The 16,105-nt window shown below is 46.5% G+C and overlaps 1 protein-coding gene across 1 annotated transcript in view; it reads left to right on the plus strand.

Annotated features, from left to right (window-relative positions):
• sptbn5 (spectrin, beta, non-erythrocytic 5) overlaps nt 1-16,105 on the plus strand; it is a 189,917-nt gene that overhangs the window by 78,579 nt on the left and 95,233 nt on the right. The window contains 4 exon segments of the mRNA XM_052012749.1: nt 934-1,113; nt 1,965-2,168; nt 4,284-4,433; nt 13,738-13,842. Coding sequence (XP_051868709.1) covers nt 934-1,113; nt 1,965-2,168; nt 4,284-4,433; nt 13,738-13,842 — 639 coding nt within the window.

Below are 16,105 nucleotides of genomic sequence, written 5' to 3' on the forward strand. Positions count from 1 at the left end.
CCTCCCTGCTTCCCCTCCCCACTCTCCCCTCCTCCACTGCCTCCCATCTCCCCCTTCCTTCCCACCTCTGCACACCCCTCCCTCTCCACCTTCCCCCTCCCCTTTCCTTTCCCTCCCCCTCCCTTCCCCTTTCTTTCCCTCCCCCTCATCCCACTCCCTCCTCTCTCCCCCTCCCAACTCCCCTTCCCTCCCTACTCCCCCTCTCTGCCCCCTCATCCCTCTCCCCACCTCCAATCTCCCTTCCCCTCGCACCACCTCCCCCTCCCTCTCCCCCACCCCTCCCACACCCCTTCCACCCACTCCCCCTCCTCTTCCCCCTCGCCCCTCCATCTCCCAGTTCCCATCCCCTTCTCCTCCCCGTTCCACCTTCATCCTCCCCTCCCCCTCCCTCATCCGACATTCCACTTCCCCTTACCCCTATCCTCCCTCCCCACTCTCCCCTTCCTTCTTCCCTCTCTCTCTTCCCCTTCCCCCTTCCGCTTCACCCCTCCCCTCCCCTCCCCTTCCCCCTTCCGCTTCCCCCTCTCCACTTTTCCTTCTACCCATCCAGCTGTCCCCCTGACCACTTTCCCTCCTCTCACCTCTGCCTCTCCCTCCTCCCCCTCACCCTCCCCTTCCCTTGACCTGTTCTCCCTCCCTATCTCCCCCTCCATCTCTATCTCCATCCCCCATTCCCCCTCTCTCCACCTCTCCCCTCTCCCCTCTCACCTCTCCCCTTCCCCCCTCCCCTCTCCCCCTCCCTCTCCCCCTCCTCCCTCTCCTCCTCTTTCCCTTTCTCTCTCGCTCCCCACTCTCCCCCCCCTCCCCCAGCCCCCCCCCCCAATCCATTTTTAGAGATGAAGAGAGGGTGAAGTACTAAGAGCTAGTTTGTGTCAGTAAGGCTCAGAGAAAGGTTTGATTTCATCATGACAGCTTGTTTCCCTGTGATCTCAGTTGCAGGAAATGGTGGATGAGGCTGATGGGGTATTGCACATGTGCACAACACAGCAGAGCACAGCCCTGCAGGCCAAGCAGCAGGCAGTAGTGGAGAACTGGGAGAGTCTCAGGAGTAAAGTGGACCAGCGAAGGGTTTTCCTGGAGGAGGCCTGTAAGATCCAACAGTTCCTGGCACAGGTGAGTATTTTTGGAGCGAAAATTATAGAAGTAGAAAATAGCAAGATCAGTATTAATGCAGCACCATTTGCATCCTCAGGACATCACAAGGCAATGAATAACCTTTCATGAGGTATAGTCACATTGAAGTAAGTTAAAACAAAGGTATCAGCCATTTTGTACATGGCAAAATCTTGCAAACACCAATGGACTGAAGTCGTTTCATGGCTCTTGCTTGAGAGAGAAGCGTCCAGGACACAGGTAGAAATTGCCTGTTCCTCTTGAAATAACATATGGGATCCTATATATTCATCTGAGAAAGCAGACTGGGTCCCAGTTTATCCAAGGAATGGCACCTCTGACAATGCAGCTGTGTTGCCTGGGATCAATACATGGGGCTCGGGTGGGGAAAGGGTGAAATTGAAGGACAATGGGGAAAGAGCACTAGGGCAAATTGGATAGCTCTTCCAGGGCAGTCTTATCTATGGAGCGCCAAATATCCTCTCTGTGAGAAAACTAATTCACACACAACGTGACAGTAACTTGTATCTTAAAGTTATTTGAGTGTTAATAATTGTAATGGTTTGTGTTTCTACTTAAATAACATATAGGACACACCGGATGAACTCCATAAAATTGCTCTGCGTCAAATTAACAGACCAATTCAGCAGAAAAATGAGCCCAAACAGAGAAGTGGCAAGGTCTTCTGTTGCATTGCTCTGATCTAGAATGATCCTTGCACAAAATAAACATTTTCTCAGTCAACTTGGAAAAAGAATGCTTTTTTCAGAGAAATAGGCACCAATCTTTCTTTTACTCAATGTGTGATCCTATATGCACCCACTTCTCCAAGCACATTTTGTGCCTCCTAGGTGCGGGATTACTTCTCCTGGTCGGCTGCTTTGATGAGGGAGATGAAAGTGGAGGAAACCACGCGTGACAGCTCCATGACTGATTTAAAACTAAACCAGCACCAGCAGCTTCGGGCTGAAATTGACGCCAGGGAAGAGACCTTCAGACATCTGGTCAGCCTGGGCTATGATATCCTGCAGAGGAAGCCATCCACCTCCAAAGAAGTGAGAACATTTTGTGTTTCTTTTGCTTTCCCCTTTCTCTGAATTTTCTGTCCCCTTTTTACTTCTCTTCTAGAAATTCCTAAACTTTCTTTTAATGCATTCCTTCTTTCTCCTTTGTTCTTTCTCCAATCCACTTCCCCTTAAGACTTACACTATTTCCTCTCATCTATAATTCTCATTTGCCCCCTTCATTTGTTTTACCCTGTAATATTTCAGTCCTCGGTCCTCCAACCTCTCAATGTTGCCTCTCCCACCAACCTGGTTGCCCAGTTTCCTCTCTTCTGGCCTTTCCCTTTCTTTCCTACCACCTTCTCCTACCTCCCCAACCCTTCTCATGATCCCTGCGTCCATCCTTCTCTCCTGCCTCACCTACTCCTTCTGTCTCCTTGCCCCTTGCCTCTTTCCTTTCACATAACCCCCTTGGCTCCCATCTCTCAGTTTCATCCCCCTCACGCCTGCTCCTTGCCCCTCCAATATCCCCCTTATCTCCCTCTGTCCCTCATTTTCCCATGCCTCTCTACACCCCACTCTCACACCTGCTGCCCCTCAGTCCACCCCACCCATCTCCTCCATCTTTCTTGCCTCTCTCTCCTTCCGCTCTTGCTCATCTGTGCGCTCATTTCACCCTATCAACTCTCCCATCTCTTGTTTCTCCCTCATTTGCCTGCCCCTCTCTCTCAACCCCTTTTTCTCTCACCCCCTCTCATCCTCTCTCTCTCACCCCCTCTCTCTCTCACCCCCCTCACCCCCCTCTCTCTCACCCATCTCTCTCACCTCCCTCCCTCTCACCCTCTCCCTCCGTCTCACCCCCCTCGCCTCCCTTCCGCCCCCTCTCTCCCACCTCCCCCCCTCTTGCTTCCCATTTCTTTCGCCTCACCCTCATTCACCTGCTCCTTTTTTGCCTCCATCTCCTCTCCCCCCACTCTCAACTGTCCATTTCCTCTTGCTTCCCCCTTACCTCCCGTTCCTTGCCACCTCATTCACCTTCTCCCTTTTGCCTCCCCCTTTATCACCTCTCCCTCACTCATACTCTCTTGTTCTTGCCACCTCCTCTTGCCTACCCTTTACTCTCCCCTCCCCTTCACACTCTCTCTTTCCCTCCTCTCTCTCCTCCTTTCTCCTCTCCCTCACCTTTCCCCTCTCCTTCCCATCTTCCCCACTCAATCTGCCTCTCCTGCTTTTCCTTTCTCTCTCTCACCTGTCTTTTCCACTTCCCCTCCCTCTCCATCCCTCATCTCTCCCCTACACCTCACCTCTTTCTTACCTCTCCAACACCTTACACTCTTCTGTCCCACATTCTTTGACACCAATTCTCACCTACCCCTTGTGGCCCCATCATGTCCCTCCACGTCACCCCTACCTCTCTCATGACCCCATGAATTGCTCCTCCTATCCTCCACCTGTTCTCATTTCCTCAGTCCATCTGTCCTTGTTCCATCTATCCAACCACTCTAACTCTGTCCCTGTACCCAGGCTCGCTCCATCCCTTCACCTCTCACTTCCTCTGTCCCACCCACCTTTGCTCTGTCTGACCACTCTGCCCACCCTGTCCTTCCATCTTTTCTTACTTCCTCCATCCACTCTCCGTTCTCCATCATTCACCTGCCCTGGCTCTGTCCCTGCACCCATCCTTGCTTCTTCTTCCACCACCCTCATCTGTCTGTCTGCTCTCTTCACTCTGTCCAATCCTTCGTTCCATCCATTGACCCATTCTCATGCACTCCGTCCACCCACCCCCCAGGCCCTCTGTCTGCCTTCCTTCTTCACTCTTTACCTTCACTTCGTTCCTTCTACCTACCCATTTCATTCTCTACTCTACCCCCAAGTTCCCTGTCCGCCCTCTCTTTCTCTCTTTTCCTGCTCTCATGATCTCTACTCCCAACCTGTCTTTGCCTTTGCTCTGGGACAGATCCCCCTCCATTTCCCGACCCTCATTCCCTCCACCTCAACAGGAATCCAGGCATGTGGTTAGTGCTGGCAAGTGATGCTGAGGTAAAAGGTCAGCTGACTAAATGGTAGAACAGGAACAAGATCAGAATGGCCCACTCCTGCCTCTATTTCTTAAGTTCTTTGTTTGTCCAGCATATCTAATCCACCTTTTGTGTTGTTGCCTAGGTCAAAGACAAGGTTGATAGTCTGCAGAAGGAGAGATCAGATCTGTACAGTCAATGGGAGCTGAAGAAGGGCTGGCTGGAGAGGATGTACGTGGAGCAGATTTTCTTCAGAGACATTGTCCACATGGAAAAGATCATGAATTCTCAGGAGGTGGGTGAGGTCATAATGGCAAAGCAGGATGTAGGAGTTGTCCCTTCACAGCCAAGAGCGATACTTCCTGCGCATGTCCCAGGTAGCAAACCCAGTGTCATCATTTTGGCTGCAGTTGTCCCTTGCAGGGCAATGCTGTCCTTCCAGACACATGCACAAGAACCATTCTCTCACCTCTTGGGTAATTTCTTCAGAAGAGGAAGCACAGCCAGAGGAAGTGGTTGAGACAGGTACAATAGTATCACTTAAGAAGCCCATGGATAGGTACTTGGAAGGGCGGGGCTTAGAGGGACATGGGCAGGAAATTGGGACTACCTGGGTGGGCACCATGGTCGGCCTGGACTGGTTGGACCGAAGAGCCTCTATGCATGCTATATTGCTCAATGAATCTTTGAAACAGACTATATTTACTTTCACTATCTCAAGACATTACAAATCACCTTACAGTTTGAGAAGTACTTTTGAAATGTCATTACTGTTGCGCTTGTAGGAAATGCTGCTGCTAATTCGCACTTGGAAAAGATACATTGAGATAGCAGTGTGATGTTAAATTGATTATCAGCTGTTTGGTGTTTTTGAGGGATAACCATTGGGCAGAATGAAATTCTCCACATAATGCCAAGGGTTCTTTTATGCCTTTTTACCATTGCATTGGTTCAATGACTCATCCCAAATTACTGTTCTATAGTGTTGGCCTGAGTTAGGTACTCAAGTCTGAACTGAGGCTGGAATTCTTGACTGTCTGAGTCAGAGTCATGAATATTATTGCTTTTCAAACTTCAAGATCAGCTGGAACTCTTCATCTTTGAATGGTGATTAAAACATTAAATTTTGCTTAATTAAGGTGATAGAATGGCCTTAAATTTTCATCGGAAGAATAGCTTCTCTGTGTGGTGGAAGGCAAACCAACAACTTTTCAGTCTTTGTACAGGACCAAGACAAACCGACAGTAGCATTCTTAACAGTACTTCACAATGGCAGCATGATGAGAGACATTAGAAAATGTGATTCCATAACTGAACCATAGAACATAGAACAGCACAGCACAGGAACATGCCCTTCGGCACCCAGTGTCCCTGCTGACCTTGATGCCAGTCCAAACTAATCCTATCTGCCTGCGCATGGTCTATATGCCCATTCATGTGCTTGTCTAAATGCCTCAATAACGTCGCTATCATATCTGCTTCCACTACATCCCCGGCAACACATTCCAGGCACCCACCACTCTCTGTGTGGAAAAAAACTGGCCTCGTGAATCTCCTTTAAACCTCCCCCACCCCCACCTTAAATCTATGCTCTCTGATATTTGACATGTCTGCCTTGGGAAAGATATTCTGGCTGTGTACCCTATCTATGCCTCTCATAATTTTATATACTTCTATCAGATCGCCCCTCAACCTCCAACGCTTGAGAGAAAACAATCCAAGTTTGTTATTGATCCTCATTCCCATTATACCCAAATGTATATGACCCTCAGTGGTTTTGCAGCACTGTTTCTAGGTGTGCACACTCACTCATTTATGTTCTTTTGTTTCACTGGGTGTGAGCAACCTTTACTTCTGCAGGAGCACTGCTTCTGGCTGTTTACAGCTCTCATTTATTTAATATAATCTTACCTGGATGTGTGCAATACTCATTGACTATAACATTATACCATTTTCCTTTGATTGTCTCAAAACCTCAGTTATATAACAACTATATTTATAAGATAAAAGGGGTTTTTACCTTCTCTTGACTATACTACATTATCATCTCTGCAGCTCCAGGTATATATATTCCTTTGTTTACATTACATTTTTGAGTATAACCCCCCCCACATTTGTTTGGCCGTCTCTAACAATAGCTACCTAAACAATAGCTACTTAAGCCACTTAAATTACCTCTACAGTAGCAAAATGTCCTAAGACATTTCACAGGGGCATTCTCGAACAAAATCTGAGGCCAATTCATGTAAGATTTTAGAGCAGATGAACAAAAGCTTGGTCAAAGAGAGAGATTTTAAGGAGCATCTTAAGAGAGATAGAGAGATTTAGGGAGGGAATTCCAAACCCTGTGGACTTGGCAAGACCACAGCTACTAGTGGCAAAGCAGTTGAAGCAATTGCCTTATGGACTCAGGGACCTAGATTTTATCCTGAACACGGGTACTTTCTGTGTGGAGTATGCACATTCTGTCTGTGACTGCATGGATTTCCTCTGGGTATTCCAGTTTCCTCCAGTGTGGATTGATAGGTTAATTGATCACTGTAAATTGCCCCTAGTGTGTAGGCGAGTGGTAGAATCTGGAGGGAGTTCATGGAAATGTGGGGAGAATAAAGTGGGATTAGTGTAGGATTGATGTAAATGGGTGTTTGATAGCCTGCACAGACTCAATGGGTTGAAGGGCCTTTTTCTATATGGTATGATTCCATGACCAATGTTAAAGTAATTAAACTTAGACTTGTACAAGCAGTTAAAATTTAAGCAAGTGTCTCAGAGGTTCATGAGACTGGAGGAAGTTACAGGGATTGGGAGATTTGTGACAATAAAGGATGGATGACTGTGGAGGCATTTGGTGCAAGATAATATACATGCAGGAGGGTTTTAGAAGGCTTCAGGTTTAAGGAGAGCAAAGTGAAAGAAGCAGGCCACAAATGGATGAGAACAGAAGTAATAAAGATGAATGAGGGTTTCGTCAGCAGAAGATCAGAGGGTCACACGAGATAGCTGATGGTACTGAAGTAGAAATAGGAGGTATTAGTGATGGCACAGATTATGGCCTTTAGGTAATCCCAGGGTCAGAATATGAAGATTGGAAACAGTTTATTCAGTTTCAAACGGATACCACAGAGAAAGAGAAAGTTGGTCACTAGGAAAAGGAATTTGTGATTGGAAATGAAGACAATAGCTCAGGTCTTCCCAATATTTTGAGAAGAAATATATTAAGCAAATTCCTCTTCATTCGGTAGAGATGGATTCTGGCAATTTAGAAACAATGGAGTGGTTATTGTTGAGGTACAATTGGATGTCATCAGTGTACATATGGAGACTGGTATCATATTTTAGGAAGACGTTGCTGATTTAGATGAGAAAAAAGAGGAAGCTAGAATAGATCATCGGCAGGCAGCATTGGTAATGGAACAAGAAGACAAGCCATTGTTAGTAAAACTCTTTCTACAAGTCAATAGAAAAGAATGGAACCAGATGAGTGCAGTCCCACCCAACCAGAGAGTCATGGAGAGGTATTGGAGCAGGATGGTGTAGTTAACTGTCGCAACTCTGTCAAAGACTGCATGCATGTTAAAGAGGCTGAGGCAGGATGAAAAATTCACCAAGGATGTATTTAATAATGTTAATCAGAATCATTTTGGAAATCTGATTGGGGGGTTGCAGCATTTTCCCATGCAACTGCAGGGATACCCAGCTGGTCCCAATTTCCTGTGTTCGGCCCATATCCCTCCAAGCCCTGCCCCTCCACGTACCTATCCAAGTGCTTCTTAAATGATACTATTGCCCTTTTACCTCATCCCTTCCCACTATTTGAGAACCAAACAGTCCTTCCAAGTGAAGCAGCAGTTCCCTTGCACTTCTAGTTTATTACATTCAGTGCTCACAAATGTGGTTCCATCTACGTTGGAGAAACCAAACCCCAAATTGGGTGACCTCTTTGCAGAATACTTCCATTCAGTCCACAAGGATAGCAGGGTGACCCTGAACTTCCAGTCACCTGCCACTTCAATTCTCCATCCCAATCCTGTGTGACTTTATCATCTTTTGCATCCTATACTGTTCCAAAGAAGCCCAGTGTGAGGACTACCATATCATTTTCCATGTAGGTCAACTGCAGTCCTTGGGACTTAACAATTCCAAATAACTCTTTCGTGTTTGACTAGCCAGTTTCAATGTAAGGTCATCTACCTGTAATTTTAACTCAGAGTCTCTCTCTCTCTACCCGCAAATACTACCTAATCTACTATTTCCTGCATTCCCCTTTATTTTGGATTTCCAGCTGCGTGCTCTATATCACACAATTCCAGCACGTTATTTGATTTTGTTTCTCACCATTGTCTATTTACACCTCCTTCAGATAGATGAGCTCTGATTAACTTGCTTCTCTTAGACAACACCAAAAGCAATTGTGTCACCTGGACTACCTTAGCAGTTGGGTCCCCTGGACAATCATAGTAATTTTGTCACCTGGACAGTCTTAGTCTCCATCATATCACAGACATTCCCTTTGTTCTTTCCATCCTCTCTCTCTCTGCAACTTAAAACTCCCTTGTTTTCTCACTTTTCCAGTTCTATTAACCTTTAACAAACATTAACCATCTTTCTCTCTCCATAGATGCTGCCTGATTTTATGAGTATTCCCAGAATTTTCTGATATTGAGTGCACTTTTTTTTTGTCTTTCAAATATCTGGGTAATATAGACACAAATTTGGGAGGCTGGACCATATACGAAAACCTCAGAGAAGAAAATGGAGCAATAGTTTGCAAGAGAGGAGGGGCTGAGGTTTAATGAAGTGGTCGAATTGCAGTGCTCCTCACTCACTTGGATTATATCACTTTGCCTGGATATGTAGAGCCCTGCTGTTATATTGTCTCACCACCTCATATTTCTTACATCATGTCTTTGGGTGCACACACTCATTTAAATTGCTCTATGTCATTGTGTGCATATACACCTTCGTCTGTATTATATCAAAGCTCTGGGTGGGTGTACAACTCCTGCACATGTATTACATTGTGCCTCTGAGTGTATATATTCCATCCCATATATTTCGTCATACCACTGGGTGCATAAGCACCATTATGTATGTTGTATCATGTCTCTGGCTGTGTAGACTCCCTCACTTATAATATATTGTGTTTCTGAATGTGTACAACCCCCTCCCCCCATTTATATTACATTACTCTCTCTCTATGCCCCCTCCCTCATTTGCAATACATTACTGTGTCTGGGTGTGTCCATTCATTTATATTATGTCATTGTCTCTGAGTTCATGCACTCATATTACATCACTGTCTCTGTGCGTGTACTCATATATGTGCACCACTTTATATTATATCACTATCTCTGGATGTGTACACTCAATTGCATTACACAACCATCTTTGTGTGCAAGTACCTCAAATTTATTTCACATTGTTGTCTCTGGGTGTGAGCCTCTGTTTAGCTTACAGCACGCCCTCATTTATTACATCATTTCTCTGGGTGTTATGGTCACTCAATTTTGCTGTCTGCTGGGTGTGTACAGATCCCCGTTTATTTACGTTATTGTCTGTGTGTACACTCGTTATTTTATATTACATTGTGTTTCTGGATGTGTACTCTCCCCTAATTATCTTGCAGTGCTCCCTCCTGGGTATGTACTCCCCCAGTTATATTACATCACTGCCTCTGTGTATACTCTGTCAGTTATATTACTTAGTGTTTCTGGGTGTGTACACCTGGTCGTTTATGTTGCTTTGCTGTCTTTGGATGCAAACAGTCCACTGTTTAATTAACACCACTTTCTGGATGTGTGCACTCCATCGTTTGACTGAGTTGTGTTCCTGTGCACAGTGCTGTGAGATGTGCCACTTGTCAGCAGAACAGGAAATACTATCTCTGGTCTCCCAGCGTGGCAAGTTTGCTCAGCCCCAAACCTACTTCTGTTGTCACACAGACGTGCAGTCATTTCACACTGAATGAAAAAGAATCTTTGTGAACTGTCAGCTCCCGAGTAAATTAGGAACAGGTTGGAGGAGGTCCCTGAGGTGTACAAAGAGTTTAGTTGGAATTAACTCAAACAAAAAAGTAAAGGGATAGAAATATTTCCCCCAAATTTAACAACCACCTCTACGCATGCTCATCTTTCAGGGAGGGCTGCTGTGTGGTGACAGTTTGTTGGCTGAAGAAGGAGGTCAGAAACAGTGCAAATTTAATATCGCTTCATGGAACCTGTGAGGCATTTCATTTAACAAAGCACAGAGAGTTAGGAAGTAAAAGTTTTCAAGAAAGAACTGCATAATCCAGCAGACAGCAGCAGTTCTATGTGGCCATTGACACACAGACGGTCTGAAGCGAGAGCCACATTGCTGCTTGCAAGTGACTTCATTTTGGCAGGAAGATTTTAGTGAGCTTATACTTTCTCAGCTTTATCCTTTTCCTTTTTTGCTCCTGGACTAAAAATTAGAGGAATGTGCCAATTTCCTCACAGCTTGGTGTTGATCAAGTGTTTGAAGGAGAAAAATCTTCCTCTAGAAAACGAGGGCTTGATCCAACAGACTCTCAAAGGGATATCAGCATGTACTCGGACGCAGCCAGGCGCTCTCACTAGAGGTGTTGCTTAGATGTGGTCTGACTAGCACTGGAGTCTTAACCTCTCTAACTCGCTTGCGTTTCCTACTTGTGGTAGCCTATACGGGGGTCTCTCTGGATAACTTGCTGTTAATGCGGTGGATTGCATCCTTCAAGATGCTGCTGGTCTGACTCCTAGCTGTATTCAGTCAGTCGCAGAGTTTGTGTGCTTGCCACTCCTTGCAGACTTCATGGACGAAAGACCAGCTCCAGATGCTGAGAGGTTTAAAATGTCGAGCCAGGGACACAGCAACAGAGTGCAGCGTTTCACAGTCTGCAAAAAGCTTTGGCCAGCCCCTGCAGGAACACCGCTACCCGCACGTTCGGTCTCAATGTTAGGGACGGCACACACGGTAGAACCGGGACCACCTCCTCCTCGCTGCATCTCCAGAATGGACATCACGCTGGCTTCCACCTTACCGCCTCCCTCTGCACCCAAGCTCTCCACGTGCGAAGTGACGGATCCTGCCCAGAGCATGTGTTTGATATCACCGTGCGTAGGTGCTTCCAGCAGGGTACCCTCCCCAGGGCCCAGTTCTCCTGCCCGCTCTCAGAGTCTTGAGTTTGTGGGAGCAGCAATCAGTCAAACCTGCAAATCTGGTGTTCTCAAGAAGGAGAAAACTGTGGCGGTACACCAGATCCTGCCTGCGTCTAAAGCCTCGGCTTTGGTCTCATCGCTTTCTTTGCCATCCCTTTCGGTGCCGAAGACAGGTCTGAAAGCTGACAATGGCCAGATACAATCTGGGGCTTCAAACCTCCGCTGGCTGTCCACTGGAGCCAGCCACTCCATCTCACCTGAGCCAGCACATCGGGTCAGTAGGCTGCAGGTGACACTGGCTGCAGCACAGAATGTGCCTGGGCATCATGTTGCCTCATTGACTGTCACCCCACTGTCTGCAGTGCGCATCTCAAGTCACCAGCTCCCCATTGATGGCACTCCTGGCACCTCCAGGCTGTGCAGCTCCGCACAGGCACAAGGTGTGATTGCTTCCGCGGTTCCTCCAGCTCACTTCTCTCAAACAGTGTTCGTGTTACGGAGGCAGCCTGAGCTGGAAGAGGCCAGTTGGCCAGGCAAGTCCTCCAGCTGCACTCTGAACTGCATCTTCAATCCCTCCCTCCCCAACAACTGTGGCCCTGTGATCTCCATCAGCCTGACCCCTGGCCAGGCACAACGCAACCTTCCTGAGTGTGCCACTGACACCCTGCCCAGTATGAGGATTAGCAGCTCATCCCAGAACTTCATCAGCGCACTTTCTGAAGCCAAACCTCGACTCGAGAAGGTGGGAAGTCTCCCCATGCATTGTGCCTGTGGCTGTAAAGATCACCGCTGGATGACCGCGTGTAACCCACTGGGCATCAGTCTTGGTGGCAATTGCAAAGAGAATAGCCGCACTGTTCCCAGCGTGCTGCATGTATCCTGCGGGAAATCTATGAGCTTGCTTCTCAAGGTCAGACCGCGTTTACTAGGCAATATCCTTTAATAGTAGTGGCCTACAGCACTTTGACTAAAACAGGCTTGCAGTAATGACATTGCTCGTAGAGTGTTAACCACTGGAATCCCAGGATCCAGCCAAGGCAATGGATATTTCTGTTTCTGCTGTATTTTTGAGTTTTGTGCCAATGAAGGTTGAGAGATTTCAGTGCTGGGATGTCAGGAACAGTAAGTGAAAACCAAAAAGCTGCAGATCCTGCAAGTATGAAGTAAAAACAAAAAGTGCCAGAAGCAGCAGGTCAGGCAGCATCTGTGGAAAGGGAAGCAGAATTAACGATTTCGATGTTGCCTGACCTGCTGAGTGTTTTAAGCATTTTCTTTTTTTATTATCAGGAACGGTATCAGCTCAAAGTACGGCCAGGATAATACACTTCAGGTTAGATATGTAATGAGGCTCACTCCATATCTTCCCACATCTCGGTCTTTAGAAGAGCACCCACATTGTGGCATGTTTTCTTTTCCCAAACTAGTTCCCCTGTGAGTTAGCAGTTTCAAGTTGCAGAGAAGGTGAAGAGAAGTAAAGGAATGTCTGTGATAGGGTGGAAACCAAAGGAGACTGAATGACACAAGTGGCAGTGGTGCTGGCTGAGAGAGGGTGAGAAGGCCTGGAGTGGATAGAAAGTGAAGGATTTGAATGAAAGCAGTGGTGATTCACTTTAGCTTCTTCCAATATAGGGTACTGCATTCAGTGCGAATGTCATGTCCTCTACATCGGAGACACCAAATGTAAATTGAGTGTCTGCTTTTCAGAACATTTCCTTTCATTCCACAGAGATAACTTTAAGCTTCCAGTTGCCTGGACCCTTGCATTCTAACCCTCTAACCCTCTGTCTTCGACTTCTTTCACTGTTTCAATGAAACCCAATGTAAGCTCAAGGAGTAGTATCTCATCTTCCAACTAGGCACATTACAGTCCCCAGGACGACATTGGATTCAACAGTTTCAGATGATCAGCCTTTACAGTTTGTATCAGAACTCTCTGGTTTTGATCAAAGGTCAAAAACTTGCAAATGCTGCAAATCTAAATGAGAAACAAAGAATGCCGTAAGCATTCAGCATAGCAGGAAGTATCTATGGATAGAGAAACAAGGTTAACTATTAAGGTCAATGAAATGTGCACCAGATTCTGATCAAAAGTCATCAACCTGAGCCATTAACCCTGTTTCTCCCTCCACAGATACTGCCTGGTTTGCTGAGTGCTTCCAACATTCTTTGCTTCTCTTTCAGATTTCCAGCATCTGCATGTATTTGCTTTTTGATCTGTGGGTTCCATGGCAGATGAACTAACTTGGTTGTGGAATATTCTGTAAGGGCAGTGCAGCTTGTAGCAACTTTTGAGTCGTCCTCCCACCTCGAGCACTATCTGGCATTGTGAAGGTTGATCCTGATTACCAATGGCAAAGGGAAAGTGGCTGGAATTGCAAAAAGACTACATGTAATTGGATGTTCATGGAGACTGTGAGGCTCTAATTGACTGTTATCATATTTCAGGTTTACTTGAGGTCCAGTGAACTGGGAGCGACTGTGGACACTGTGGATTCCCTCATCAAACGACATGATGCCTTTGAGAAGTTGCTGGCAACTCAGGAGGAAAAGGTAAATCAGACCAGGTCCAGTTCTTATCGGTGGAGACAGGATGATAGGAAAATGGGTGAAACAACCAGAAACTGGCTATGATAAAATGTTTATCCATATGGAGTCATGGGAGTTAAGGCTGAATCGTCCGCATAGTCATACACTTCACTACATTCCTAACTCAGAGAGGGTCAAACCTGGCATAGATGAGTCTGTTTCAATCTCTGTGTACAGAGCAAGTCATGCTTCACCCCAGGGTTAGGGCTGGCAATGCTTCAGCTTCTGATGGCGGTGCCAGGCTATGCTCCATGTACTGTAGGAAGGTTCAGTCATGCCTTGCTCTCTTAGGCAGGGGCAGCGGGAGAGGCAGAATCTTGTCTTACAAGGGGAGGACAGGGTCTGTCCAGCCGAGGGAGGGGCAGGGTCCATCTAGCCAAGGGAAGGGCAAGGTCCGTCACTCCAAGGGAGGGGCAGGGTCTGTCTGTCTGGGAGAGGGGCTGGGTCTTTCTGGCCGAGGGAGGGGCAGGGTCCCATCTCATTGAGAGAGGGGCAGGATCACGTCATGGTGGGGGGGGGGGGGGTGTCATTGCGGTATGCTTTGCACTCAGTGGGAAGGGCCAGGCCATTTCTCTTGCTACACACATTTCCAGCATCAGCAGTCTTTCTTGTGTCAGGCCATTTCTCTTTCTCCGTTGATGGGCAGTGTGTTTTATCAAGCTCCTGGGATTGGTTTAGACTCTATTTCATGCAATGGGAGCATAAGAAGTAGAAGCAGAAGACCATTTGGCCCATCCTAGCTGCTCTGCCACAAGATCACAATCTTTTATCTCAGTGCCTCTTTTCAGCACTAATCCAATTCCTAATTCCCTGTGTATCCAAAAATCTATGGATCTGCCTTAATATACTCTTGAAGGCAGAGCCAGGATGTATTTTGCGTTCAATGGTTAGGGACCAGGCCAAGTTTCACTCTTTGAGGGCCAGTTTGGGCTACATTTTTTGTACTGAGAGGGCTGTGTTTTATTCTCCAAAGCAAAGTTTGGACTGGATTTTGCATTCTTGAGGGAGAGCTTAGGCTGTTTCATTCTAAAGGAGAATGGGGCTGTGTTTCACTCTGTAGGCTGTGTTTAGTTCTGTGGGAGGGTCAGACTGTATTTAGCTCTGAGGGAGAGTGGGGCTGTGTTATCTCTGAGGAAGGGTCAAGCTGTGTTTAGGTCTGTAGAAGGGGTCAGACTGCATTTATCTCTGAGGGAGGGTGGGGCTACATTTAGTTATGTGGGGGGTTTGGACTGCGTTTATCTCTGAGGGAGAGTGGGGCTGTGTTATCTCTGAGGAAGGGTCAAGCTGTGTTTAGGTCTGTAGAAGGGGTCAGACTGCGTTTGTCTCTGAGGGAGGGTGGGGCTGTGTTTCACTCTGAAGGAGAAATCAGGCTGTGTTCATGCCCTGCTTCATTCTCTAGGGGCAAGGCTAAACCCCATTTCACTGAAGCCAGTGTCATACCATGTTTCACTCTAGGGACCTGTTTATTCTACAAGAGAGAGTTAGTTCTGCTTCTTACTTCAGTGGTCTGTCATGCCATGTTTCACTCTATGAAGTTGGGTCAGAGTCGGACAGACTTTAACCTCAATGCTCTTGTGGAAATGTGCTGCGTCGTACCCCTGTGAACTCACTAGCAATTGTCCATCCATTTTGACTGCGGACCTTCCCTGTGATCCTTTAGGGATAGAAACCTGAGGATACCCATTATGCTGACAGAGTGAAACCTGTAGGTTGTACCAAAGTGTAGCTGCTAGTACAACCCACCAAGGATTAGTCCATCAAGGAGGGGATAAAATAGTATAAAAATAGCAGGTATTGTCTCTACAAGCTGTCCCCGGGTAACAAATAGGTTCCGTTTTTACAGATGTCCACAAGTTGATTTTGGCCACAGGTCTGAAAATACACAAAAACCACTCAATATGGTAACCATACCTTCACAGTATTGTAATGAATAGCATCAAAGGCACATCAGATAAGAAAGAACAATTACTACATGGAGAGATAGATGAAACTAGTTCTGTTGTCCATAGGAACAAACATATGTACGTACATCAGACTTTTGAATTCAATAATATTATGAGAGCTTGTTCAACTGCACCGGGTGTCTGTAAGTTGGACATTCCTACCTAGGGATGGCCTGTAAATGTACATTTATGTAACATTATGTAAATATTCTGTGTAATTGTATACAAGTCTAGTGTACTTGTCTAACTAATGTTATGGTTCTAGTGTGTAATGATTTGGGTAA

Source organism: Pristis pectinata, chromosome 1 (genome assembly GCF_009764475.1).
Source record: "Pristis pectinata isolate sPriPec2 chromosome 1, sPriPec2.1.pri, whole genome shotgun sequence".
In the NCBI taxonomy this organism is placed as follows: Eukaryota; Metazoa; Chordata; class Chondrichthyes; order Rhinopristiformes; family Pristidae; genus Pristis; species Pristis pectinata.